Raw genomic sequence first — 13,150 nt, 5'->3', positions numbered from 1 at the left:
GTGTGTTCTCTGTGGACTCATTTGTGGAACCTACTGGTGTCCATGCAGGGGCAGCTGCTCTCTAAGTGCTGAACACCTCAGGTCATTATTGCAGTGCCAGCCGCACTAACAATGGCCGACTTTTCCCCACGGCACAAAGCCGCTGTTGCTGACAACCTTTCGATGGAAGTCACTGACCTTATGCATGGTATTAGAGATTTCGTCCCCAAGGCATAAGCTTTACACCAGCAGGGGAAGGTGAAAAGAATACGAAACTTAGAGAGCTTGGATTCCAAATACATACAAAGAAAGAAGTTACTATTCAGATAGTAACTTCTGGGCTCTGTCCTTTGATGAAGCCTTCAGAGGAATATTTAAATCACGAAGCATGCTCAGATGTATCTCGGCACTACAGTCAGACTCCGATAGACTGAGTCCATGTGTTCTTTGCACGTTTTTCTCACAGGTTCACGTTTTTAAGCAACTGGCATTTCTTTAGCAGAGTTCAATAGTTTACTTTGTTCTGTACTTTTGACATTTTAACTACTACAGTACTGAGGAGTCATGTTTCTTGCCCTGTCTTTTTGGAAATGGAATTATTTCTCTGGATTTGGGGGAAATTCTGCTATAATGTTGGAATAAGTCTCGACATGCCTTTAGTCTTAGCTAGGAGAGAGTGCTGACCATTTTATTCCTGCACCTGAACATTCTACAGGTTCCATCTAAAGTTATACCCAGTAAACCCACTCCTCCTCATCTCCAAGCAACCACCGTCTCCTTTTTTCAGGCACACCATCTTACTTCTGGTCTGTCTTGCTTCCCGACTCATGTCTTTGCCTTTTTACTGAAACTCATTTTTCATACAACAGGCAGAGAAATCCTTTTTAAACCTACAATTCTTCCCATGAAGTCATGATTATGTCCTGTGAGGACCTTGTCATCTGGCTCTGGTGCCTTTTTTTCTAATCCTGTGTTGTGTTACTTCTGTGTGGAACTAGCAATGTGTCAGAAATAAAGGCTAGCCCTGGGATTTATATTCTCTCTCTCCTCTCTCTCTCTCTCTCTCTCTCTTTCTCTCTCTCTCTGAAGCAATCTTTCTATATACATCAGGCTGGCTTTGAACTTTCAGCAATCCTATTACCTTTGTTTTCCAAGTGCCGGGCTTACGGGTGTGTGCCACTATGCTTAGCTTGTTCACTCTTTTTTTTTTTTTTCCCCCGGAGCTGAGGACTGAACCCAGGGCCTTGCACTTGCTAGGCAAGCGCTCTACCACTGAGCTAAATCCCCAACCCTGCTTGTTCACTCTTGAGGCCTGGAACTGAATCCTTCCTTCCTATAGGAGTGCCCAACACAGAGCTGATTAAATGTAACGACGTGGTGTGGTATAATATAATAGGGCATGCACTTGGGGGTTGGGGATTTAGCTCAGTGGTAGAGTGCTTGCCTAGCAAGCGCAAGGCCCTGGGTTCGGTCCCCAGCTCCGAAAAATAGAAAAGAAAAAAAAATAGGGCATGCACTTGACTAGTACAGATTAGAATGGGGCGTCTTCTCTGTGCTTCTCCACATAGCATCAGGGGACAGTGAAGAATGGTTCCTAGAAACTCATTCATTGGGAGAATAGTTAGACAGGAAGGAACTTTGTCCCTAGAAGAAAAAGTTTGATGAACAAATAATGTAGATATGAAAAAGCACAAAGCTTCCATTTGGTTGGTGACATAGGGAGACCTTGGGTATGGAGGAGAAATGGGGTAAGAAGATACAATGGTTATATTTAAGACATATAGATTCAGAAGCTAGTTCTAGAATAAATACAGAATAGTTATTTTTTGGTGACACATTTTATCAATATGTCAAACTATATTGTAAAGCCACAATTCCATGTAAATATTTCGACTTCATGTTACCTTCACGTGCATCAGCTGGTTGTCAACTGCAATCAGGTGATTAAGATTCTCCAGCATCTCTAAATCTTTTATGTCATCAATGTTATTGTTGCTGATATTCAAAGTAGAGAGGGATTTCTGGAAGAAAAACAACTAAATTAACATTAGTCATCTAAATGCTATATGCAGGAATTAGGTCTTGGGTCTTTCAAAGCTCCAAAGCGTCAGCCCAGGTCTCCCTTAGGCAGGAAACAACAGCCATGAGATACTGTTCCACTGTCTTTTTTCGCATGTCATGTTTAGAACTTCAGTGTGTGATAGAGTGGACTTTTGCCTCTTGTTCCCTCCACAAACCCTATGAATACAATATGAATCTACAAATTAAAAAGAAAAGAATGCAAGCAGTAAAAATGACTGCTCCTTGTGGACAAAAATGCTTGCCGCAGTTTAAGCACACGACCGTTCTGTGCTATCGCAGTGAAGAAGTCACATGACTTGACACGAAAGAATCCCTGGCTGTTCTTTTTATCTTTCCCTCTTTAGTTTTCTCTTGATAATTCATTTGTTCAAAAGGCACTTGAAATAATAATTTCAGTGTTAGCTATTAAAATGAGAACATAAATATACTATGTGGTAATACTAAATGAGGAATCCTAACAACTGAGGCTTGGGAATCAGTCAAATCTATCCACCAAGACAGTCATGCAGAGCCAACCTTGAAAAAAAGTCCTGACATTTAGAGTTATGATTAGTCTCTATTATTTGAGTAATAATCTCATTATGATATTTCTGTGCACAATATAATGGATTTACTTGTAGTCACCTGTTGTGGTGACTACAACCTGGAGTTATCTGTATTTTGATGCTAATTCCACTGCCCCAAGGACAGCTGCCTAGTCAGTACTCAGGAATCAGGTGACTTCACCAGAACCTTCTCCCCATTGAATTTGTAAAGTACAGGTGAGGGCAGGTACAGGATAGAAGGAGGCCTGTCATTGGAGGAGAAGGAAGGATGGGCGGGAGAGAAGTTTGAAGGAAGAGGAGGAGACTGAAACGGAAGGGAGGAGAGACAGGAGAGAGACAGAGAAGGTAGTAACGGTGGAGAGAAAATGGAAGCTGACGTTAAGATTCCACTCTGTTACACTCAAACTAACAGAAGAAGAACTAGGGAAGCATCTGGAACACATGGGCACTGGAAAACATTTCCTGAACAAAACACCAATGGCTTATGCTCTAAGATCAAGAATCGACAAATGGGATCTCATAAAACTGCAAAGCTTCTGTAAGGCAAAGGACACTGTGGTTAGGACAAAACGGCAACCAACAGATTGGGAAAAGATCTTTACCAATCCTACAACAGATAGAGGCCTTATATCCAAAATATACAAAGAACTCAAGAAGTTAGACTGCAGGGAGACAAATAACCCTATTAAAAAATGGGGTTCAGAGGTAAACAAAGAATTCACAGCTGAGGAATGCTGAATGGCTGAGAAACACCTAAAGAAATGTTCAAAATCTTTAGTCATAAGGGAAATGCAAATCAAAACAACCCTGAGATTTCACCTCACACCAGTGAGAATGGCTAAGATCAAAAACTCAGGTGACAGCAGATGCTGGCGAGGATGCGGAGAAAGAGGAACATTCCTCCATTGTTGGTGGGATTGCAGACTGGTACAACCACTCTGGAAATCAGTCTGGAGGTTCCTCAGAAAATTGGACATTGAACTGCCTGAGGATCCAGCTATACCTCTCTTGGGCATATACCCAAAAGATGCCCCAACATATAAAAAAAGACACGTGCTCCACTATGTTCATAGCAGCCTTATTTATAATAGCCAGAAGCTGGAAAGAACCCAGATGCCCTTCAACAGAGGAATGGATACAGAAAATGTGGTACATCTACACAATGGAATATTACTCAGCTATCAAAAACAATGACTTTATGAAATTCGTAGGCAAATGGTTGGAACTGGAAAATATCATCCTGAGTGAGGTAACCCAATCACAGAAAAACACACATGGTATGCACTCATTGATAAGTGGCTATTAGCCCAAATGCTTGAATTACCCTAGATGCCTAGAACAAATGAAACTCAAGACGGATGATCAAAATGTGAATGCTTCACTCCTTCTTTAAAGGGGGAACAAGAATACCCTTGGCAGGGAATAGAGAGGCAAAGATTAAAACAGACACAGAAGGAACACCCATTCAGAGCCTGCCCCACATGTGGCACATACATATACAGCCATCCAATTAGACAAGATGGATGAAGCAAAGAAGTGCAGACCGACAGGAGCCGGATGTAGATCGCTCCTGAGAGACACAGCCAGAATACAGCAAATACAGAGGCGAATGCCAGCAGCAAACCACTGAACTGAGAACGGGACCCCAGTTGAAGGAATCAGAGAAAGGACTGGAAGAGCTTAAGGAGCTCGAGACCCCTTATTAACAACAATGCCAAGCAACCAGAGCTTCCAGGGACTAAGCCACTACCTAAAGACTATACATGGACTGACCCTGGACTCTGACCTCATAGGTAGCAATGAATATCCTAGTAAGAGCACCAGTGGAAGGGGAAGCCCTTGGTCCTGCTAAGACTGAACCCCCAGTGAACGTGATTGTTGGGGGGAGGGCAGCAATGGGGGGAGGTGGGGAGGGGAACACCCATAAAGAAAGGGAGGGGGAGGGATTAGGGGGATGTTTGCCCGGAAACCGGGAAAGGGAATAACACTCGAAATGTAAATAAGAAATACTCAAGTTAATAATAATAAAAAAAAGATTCCACTCTGTGTATTTACAGGTTGTTATTAATGTTCTTAAGGGATGGATGTGTACTGGGCTTTGTATGTTTAGGTGGGCAATTATATCTTATCAATTGGGTTAAAAATTATTGTGTTGTATATTCTTTTATGTGACGGTTTGAGTGTAGGAAAGTGTGCCACCTCGGAATTGGGATGTGTGTTTCTGGCATAGAAACCTGCCTTGGGAACTAGATAGGTAGAGAGATTGCTGCCAGGCTCAGAGAGAGAACTTTGGCAGTAGGATATGGGATGGAGTACAGTGGGTGAGACGATTTGCTGACTGAGAATTAAGATATCTAGCAGATATCTTGGGGCACTGCAGGGTAGACCTAGTGGGGATAAAAGACAGCATTTTTATTTTTATATTTTTACAACAACAGTTACCCATCTAGTGCCCTTTTCAGACCCTGCCACTAATACTTCTTAAGGTTTGAGATAATTGAAAAATGATGCTTTAGTATTTGGATTTCAGAATCTGCTTGAATCTGTACAAAAACTAAACTAGCAAAATGTTTTCAGCAATGTTCTGTGATAAAACAAAGACAAAGAATGACGATGTACCTCTCACTGGCGCATGCTAAGTGCTACTGAAAAGTGCCAGGATTAGTGTTAACATGATTTTACACCTCTCACTATAAGCATTCCTTCTGATGGTCATTTTCTTGTAAATAAGCAGAAAACATTGGGGGGGGGGGCGAGGGGCATGGTGCAATTTGACTAACTGGCAGCGGTTGGACTTTTCTTAGACTTGTTGCCTGACTACCTTTATAGCAAAAGGAGTGAGTGCCTACCAACCACATAGCCAGAATCAACTACTTTCAGCACTCATGGAGTCCTTGAGAGAACTACACAATGATGCCTGCTAATTGTTACACTCTCCCTGTTTCAAATAGTTTATACCAGATATTTTGCTGTAATAAACCTCTGTGAACTGTAGACCTGCAACATTTCCACATGGGCAAGAGAGGAAGTACTTTTTCCACGTGGCCCAGCAGAGGACCACTGACATTGATGACAAACAGGTAAAGCAGTGGACAAATCCAGGACTCTGTTTCTAGGCAATGGAAGACCTTCATTTGCATTCCAGGTGTGCTGTGATTGGTCTAGCATCCCCTGGTGGTTACTTAAATTGGCTCACTTACTGAGCCAGCAGTGAGATGCCCTCCTATGTTCCTTCTCTGCTAAAGTCACACTAGGTTCCCTCTTCTGGCCCATTGGTAGTAAATGGAAGAAGGAAGCCCAGCAGCAAGCACATGAATTGTGGAGCAGTCAGGAGGGGGAGCTGTGAAGGTGGCAAGGCAGCTGCTATGGTCATGCTGACACCTGCAGAGGCAGTGGGGAACTTTGAGAGTGCCCAGTGCAGGGACAAAGAGGTTGGGGAGTGTGGCAGACAGAGAGAGGGGATGGGAAGCAGAAGATGAAGGACACAGTACAGAGGTACAAAGAAGAGACTGCGAGACTTGAGCACTGGAAGAGTTCTCCAGAACTGCCAAGCCTTTAGGGACAAAAATCTCAGACATCCAGACCTAAGCTGTAGCACTGTGACTGTCAGCTGCAACACTGACTGTCAGCTGTAACCCTGTGGCTGTCAGCTGTAACCCTGTGACTGTCAGCTGTAACACTGTGACTGTCAGCTGTAACACTGGCTGTTAGCTGTAACACTGTGACTGTCAGCTGTAACACTGTGGCTGTCAGCTGTAACCCTGTGACTGTCAGCTGTAACACTGACTGTCAGCTGTAACACTGTGGCTGTCAGCTGTAACACTGTGACTGTCAGCTGTAACTCTTTGGCTGTCAGCTGTAACACTGACTGTCAGCTGTAACTCTGTGGCTGTCAGCTGTAACACTGTGACTGACAGCTCTAACAGTGTGGCTGTCAGTTGCAACACTGACTGTCAGCTGTAACCCTGTGGCTGTCAGCTGTAACACTGTGACTGTCAGCTGTAACACTGGCTGTCAGCTGTAACACTGTGGCTGTCAGCTGCAACACTGGCTGTCAGCTGTAACACTGTGGCTGTCAGCTGTAACTCTGTGGCTGTCAGCTGTAACACTGTGGCTGTCAGCTGTAACTCTGTTGCTGTCAGCTGTAACACTGTGGCTGTCAGCTGTAACACTGTGACTGTCAGCTGTAACACTGTGGCTGTCAACTGTAACACTGTGGCTGTCAGCTGTAACACTCTGGCTGCAAGCTGCAACACTGGCTGTCAGCTGTAACACTGTGGCTGTCAGCTGTAACACTGTGGCTGTCAGCTGTAACTCTGTTGCTGTCAGCTGTAACACTGTGGCTGTCAACTGTAACACTGTGGCTGTCAGCTGTAACACTGTGGCTGTCAGCTGTAACACTCTGGCTGCAAGCTGCAACACTGGCTGTCAGCTGTAACACTGTGGCTGTCAGCTGTAACCCTGTGGCTGTCAGCTGTAACTCTGTTGCTGTCAGCTGTAACACTGTGGCTGTCAGCTGTAACACTGTGGCTGTCAGCTGTAACACTCTGGCTGCAAGCTGCAACACTGGCTGTCAGCTGTAACACTGTGACTGTCAGCTGTAACACTGTGGCTGTCAGCTGTAACCCTGTGACTGTCAGCTGTAACACTGACTGTCAGCTGTAACACTGTGGCTGTCAGCTGTAACACTGTGACTGTCAGCTGTAACTCTTTGGCTGTCAGCTGTAACACTGTCAGCTGTAACCCTGTGGCTGTCAGCTGTAACCCTGTGACTGACAGCTGTAACAGTGTGGCTGTCAGCTGCAACACTGACTGTCAGCTGTAACCCTGTGGCTGTCAGCTGTAACACTGTGACTGTCAGCTGTAACACTGGCTGTCAGCTGTAACACTGTGGCTGTCAGCTGCAACACTGGCTGTCAGCTGTAACACTGTGGCTGTCAGCTGTAACTCTGTGGCTGTCAGCTGTAACACTGTGGCTGTCAGCTGTAACTCTGTTGCTGTCAGCTGTAACACTGTGGCTGTCAGCTGTAACACTGTGACTGTCAGCTGTAACACTGTGGCTGTCAACTGTAACACTGTGGCTGTCAGCTGTAACACTCTGGTTGAAAGCTGCAACACTGGCTGTCAGCTGTAACACTGTGGCTGTCAGCTGTAACACTGTGGCTGTCAGCTGTAACTCTGTTGCTGTCAGCTGTAACACTGTGGCTGTCAACTGTAACACTGTGGCTGTCAGCTGTAACACTGTGGCTGTCAGCTGCAACACTAGCTGTCAGCTGTAACACTGTGGCTGTCAGCTGTAACACTGTGGCTGTCAGCTGTAACACTGTGGCTGTCAGCTGTAACACTCTGGCTGCAAGCTGCAACACTGGCTGTCAGCTGTAACACTGTGGCTGTCAGCTGTAACACTGTGGCTGCCAGCTGTAACTCTGTTGCTGTCAGCTGTAACACTGTGGCTGTCAGCTGTAACTCTGTTGCTGTCAGCTGTAACACTGTGGCTGTCAGCTGCAACACTGGCTGTCAGCTGTAACACTGTGACTGTCAGCTGTAACACTGTGGCTGTCAGCTGTAACTCTGTGGCTGTCAGCTGTAACACTGTGGCTGTCAGCTGTAACACTGTGAGTGTCAGCTGTAACACTGTGGCTGTTAACTGTAACAATGTGGCTGTCAGCTATAACCCTGTGGCTGTCAGCTGTAACACTGACTGTCAGCTGTAACACTGTGGCTGTCAGCTGTAACACTGACTGTCAGCTGTAACACTGTGGCTGTCAGCTGTAACACTGTGACTGTCAGCTGTAACCCTGTGGCTGTCAGCTGTAACACTGACTGTCAGCTGTAACCCTGTGACTGTCAGCTGTAACACTGTGACTGTCAGCTGTAACATTGTGGCTGTCAGCTGTTACACTGACTGTCAGCTGCAACACTGTGGCTGTCAGCTGTAACACTGTGACTGTCAGCTGTAACACTATGGCTGTCAACTGTAACACTGTGGCTGTCAGCTGTAACTCTTTGGCTGCCAGCTGTAACACTGTGGCTGTCAGCTGTAACACTGTGACTGTCAGCTGTAACATTGTGGCTGTCAGCTGTAACCCTGTGGCTGTCAGCTGTAACACTGACTGTCAGCTGTAAGTCTGTTGCTGTCAGCTGTAACTCTGTGGCTGTCAGCTGTAACCCTGTGGCTGTCAGCTATAACACTGTGGCTGTCAGCTGTAACACTGTGACTGTCAGCTGTAACACTGTGGCTGTTAACTGTAACACTGTGGCTGTCAGCTATAACCCTGTGGTTGTCAGCTATAACCCTGTGGTTGTCAGCTGTAACACTGTGGCTGTCAGCTGTAACCCTGACTGTCAGCTGTAACACTGTGGCTGTCAGCTGTAACACTGTGACTGTCAGCTGTAACATTGTGGCTGTCAGCTGTAACACTGTGACTGTCAGCTGTAACATTGTGGCTGTCAGCTGTAACACTGACTGTCAGCTGTAACACTGTGGCTGTCAGCTGTAACACTGTGACTGTCAGCTGTAACACTGACTGTCAGCTGTAACACTGTGGCTGTCAGCTGTAACACTGTGACTGTCAGCTGTAACATTGTGGCTGTTAGCTGTAACACTGTGAGTGTCAGCTGTAACCCTGTGGCTGTCAGCTGTAACACTGTGACTGTCAGCTGTAACATTGTGGCTGTCAGCTGTAACACTGACTGTCAGCTGTAACCCTGTGGCTGTCAACTGTAACACTGTGACTGTCAGCTGTAACATTGTGGCTGTCAGCTGTAACCCTGTGACTGTCAGCTGTAACACTGACTGTCAGCTGTAAGTCTGTTGCTGTCAGCTGTAACTCTGTGGCTGTCAGCTGTAACCCTGTGGCTGTCAGCTGTAACACTGTGGCTGTCAGCTGTAACACTGTGACTGTCAGCTGTAACACTGTGGCTGTTAACTGTAACACTGTGGCTGTCAGCTATAACCCTGTGGTTGTCAGCTGTAACACTGACTGTCAGCTGTAACACTGTGGCTGTCAGCTGTAACCCTGACTGTCAGCTGTAACACTGTGGCTGTCAGCTGTAACACTGTGACTGTCAGCTGTAACACTGTGGCTGTGAGCTGTAACACTGTGGCTGTGAGCTGTAGCACTGACTGTCAGCTGTAACACTGTGGCTGTCAGCTGTAACACTGTGACTGTCAGCTGTAACAGTGTGGCTGTCAGCTGTAACACTGTGGCTGTCAGCTGCAACACTAGCTGTCAGCTGTAACACTGTGGCTGTCAGCTGTAACCCTGACTGTCAGCTGTAACACTGTGGCTGTCAGCTGTAACTCTGTTGCTGTCAGCTGTAACACTGTGGCTGTCAGCTGTAACACTGTGACTGTCAGCTGTAACATTGTGGCTGTCAGCTGTAACACTGTGACTGTCAGCTGTAACACTGTGGCTGTCAGCTGTAACACTGTGACTGTCAGCTGTAACACTGACTGTCAGCTGTAACCCTGTGGCTGTCAGCTGTAACACTGTGACTGTCAGCTGTAACATTGTGGCTGTCAGCTGTAACACTGACTGTCAGCTGTAACCCTGTGGCTGTCAGCTGTAACACTGTGACTGTCAGCTGTAACCCTGACTGTCAGCTGTAACACTGTGGCTGTCAGCTGCAACACTGGCTGTCAGCTGTAACACTGTGACTGTCAGCTGTAACATTGTGGCTGTCAGCTGTAACCCTGTGGCTGTCAGCTGTAACACTGGCTGTCAGCTGTAAGTCTGTTGCTGTCAGCTGTAACTCTGTGGCTGTCAGCTGTAACCCTGTGGCTGTCAGCTGTAACACTGTGGCTGTCAGCTGTAACACTGTGGCTGTTAACTTTAACACTGTGGCTGTCAGCTATAACCCTGTGGTTGTTAGCTGTAACACTGACTGTCAGCTGTAACACTGTGGCTGTCAGCTGTAACCCTGACTGTCAGCTGTAACACTGTGGCTGTCAGCTGTAACACTGTGACTGTCAGCTGTAACACTGTGGCTGTGAGCTGTAACACTGTGGCTGTGAGCTGTAACACTGACTGTCAGCTGTAACACTGTGGCTGTCAGCTGTAACACTGTGACTGTCAGCTGTAACACTGTGGCTGTGAGCTGTAACACTGTGGCTGTCAGCTGCAACACTAGCTGTCAGCTGTAACACTGTGGCTGTCAGCTGTAACACTGTGACTGTCAGCTGTAACAGTGTGGCTGTCAGCTGTAACATTGTGGCTGTCAGCTGCAACACTAGCTGTCAGCTGTAACACTGTGGCTGTCAGCTGTAACCCTGACTGTCAGCTGTAACACTGTGGCTGTCAGCTGTAACTCTGTTGCTGTCAGCTGTAACACTGTGGCTGTCAGCTGTAACTCTGTTGCTGTCAGCTGTAACACTGTGACTGTCAGCTGTAACACTGTGGCTGTTAACTGTAACACTATAGTTGTTAGCTGTAATATTGGCCACAGTCAAGGGTTGAGGAACCCTGACACCCAGACCTTTCCAGAAGCTACCACATTAGTTGCTCTAAGGGCTACATACAGAACCACTACTTCATAGGTTGGCGCTAACACTTACAGCTTTAAGTGTCCCCATATCCAAAGCTCACCGTTGTCCAACATGGCGAGCTTATAATCTCTATCACTTGGGAGGCTGAGACAGAAGGATCATAAATTCAAGGCCTACCTGTGCTAGACTCAGTCAAGGCCAACCCTGGGCAAATTAGTGAGTTTGTCTCAAAAATAAAAAGTAAAAAGAGACTATGGACACTAGAGCAGTGGCAGAGTTAGCAGGCACAAAGTCCTCTCCCCATCCCTAGAGCAGGGATTAACAAAGCAGACTGCCTGAAGGCAAAAGACCAGGCCTGCAGAGCGGCTCCTTGCTTCTTGTTTTTTATCCAGAAAACCAAAAGCTCTAGTGGACTGACTGGTAACAGGCCTAGCTGTCCCCTCGGCAGGGTGGGCTAGTTGTTGCCATTGAGGTTGAGGTTGAAATGTGTCTGGTGATAACACAGTGGTGTCCATGGGGAGTACATGGCGGAGTAACTCGGGCACTTCTTTTCTAACTTAAGGGACACTTGTCAGTTGTCTGAGGGCCATATCATTCCTTTCGCTTCTGGGTCCTCTAAATCAAGTGATATCACATTTATAAATCTCCCACTCCAGAAATGAAGATGGTGTGACAAAGACACATGAGGTTTAGGACTAGCACCGAATCCTGCATGCATCTCAGCTTAAGACTGGCTGAGAAGCCACACGGATGTATCCTCAAACCTGGTGAGTGTACGACCCCAACGTTTGGGAGGCTGATGCCTGAGGGTGTATTTCAGAAAAACTCAAATCAATGAAAGCTTGCCAAATAATTGTACACTCCCTTTTCCTTAAGGTTTCTCCCAGATTTAAAACCATGGGCCATGATAATCAGTAATGCCCACATTATGGGCCTGGGTTAGAACGTCAGTTCACATTGCCTGAACACTTCCTTCTTTCTATCCTGGCTGTCCCAAGGAGGTGGGCAGCACTGCCCGGTTTGAAAACTAACACCAAGGGGCTGCTCAACAGAATCTGCCTCAGCCCGAAGCTTTCAGTGGGCAGAGAAGTAGATTATGGACACTCCGAAGTACACCCTGGGCACTTTCTGCTCCACCCTGCACTCCGGTCCCAGCATTTGAATATAGTCTTACTGCTAGAGAACGAAGAGTCCTTGGGTCAAACAGGAGCTTTTCTCCCAGGGGGAGCCTCTGACTTTCAACATGAAGCTCTCTCAGCTCCTCTAATCCTTCCAAGCCTTCGACGACTGCAATGTAATTGCCTCCCAGATACCTGCAACACAGACCGCTCAGGTTTTAGGGATGCTAAATATATAACAAGGAGAGCAGGGGAGGTAGTCGCTGGGTGAATCACTTGCTTGGCAAGCAGGAAACCCTTAGTTTGAATCCCCAGAACCCACATAAAGCTGTTCTTATTAGTGAGCATAGGTTATCCCGGAGTTCCGGTACGATGGAAGTTGGACAACCCCCAGAAACTTGTGTGTCACAAAGATTGTTTCAAACACCGCAGGAGGTGAGGCAACCCTGGAGTTTGTTTCCCTAGCTCCCCGTTAATGCCTGCATTCACTCACAAGAATGTATGCGAACACTGGAAATGGTTGCCTGCATAAAGTATGGACAAGAATCTTTTTAAAAAAATCAGTTAACAGGATTAAAAAAATAAAACCACTTACAGTTTTTCCAATTTCTTTAGTGAACTGAGGTTTTCGATGCAGGAAATGCAATTGTTCTGTAGGTACAAGTGGGTCAGATTTGTGGTGTAATTCAGGTTAGTGACTTGACTAATGCGATTATCATACAAATATAAAACGCTCAGGTTTTTACAAAGAGAGAGGTCATCCTGAAAAGAAAACAGAACAGGTCCTATTTATTTACCCCTGCAAGCTTACAAGTTGGAGTCTAAGAAAGTCTTTCCCTTGGGCATTTCTACAAATCTCACTAAAGCTCTTACAAAGTAACATTTCTTGCGCTTAGCACGGTCAAAACTAAGACTGTAATGATTACAAAATAATTTGG

At 46.1% G+C, this 13,150-nt stretch overlaps 1 protein-coding gene across 3 annotated transcripts in view; it reads right to left on the bottom strand.

Annotated features, from left to right (window-relative positions):
- The window catches only part of Ppp1r42 (protein phosphatase 1, regulatory subunit 42), a 47,359-nt gene that overhangs the window by 25,797 nt on the left and 8,412 nt on the right, over positions 1-13,150 (bottom strand). For 2 of the 3 annotated variants that reach the window (XM_063288419.1, NM_001127569.2), the window contains exons 3-5: positions 12,808-12,974; positions 12,269-12,407; positions 1,884-2,000 (exon numbers count right to left, since the gene is read on the bottom strand). In XM_063288419.1, coding sequence (XP_063144489.1) covers positions 1,884-2,000; positions 12,269-12,407; positions 12,808-12,974 — 423 coding nt within the window. Of the gene's footprint in view, positions 1-1,883; positions 2,001-12,268; positions 12,408-12,807; positions 12,975-13,150 lie in introns of those variants that run through there. The other variant, XM_039110784.2, reaches the window with a different exon arrangement.

The sequence above is a fragment of the Rattus norvegicus genome, chromosome 5, assembly GCF_036323735.1.
Source record: "Rattus norvegicus strain BN/NHsdMcwi chromosome 5, GRCr8, whole genome shotgun sequence".
Lineage (NCBI taxonomy): Eukaryota > Metazoa > Chordata > Mammalia > Rodentia > Muridae > Rattus > Rattus norvegicus.
This window is presented reverse-complemented; position numbering and strand designations above follow the sequence as displayed.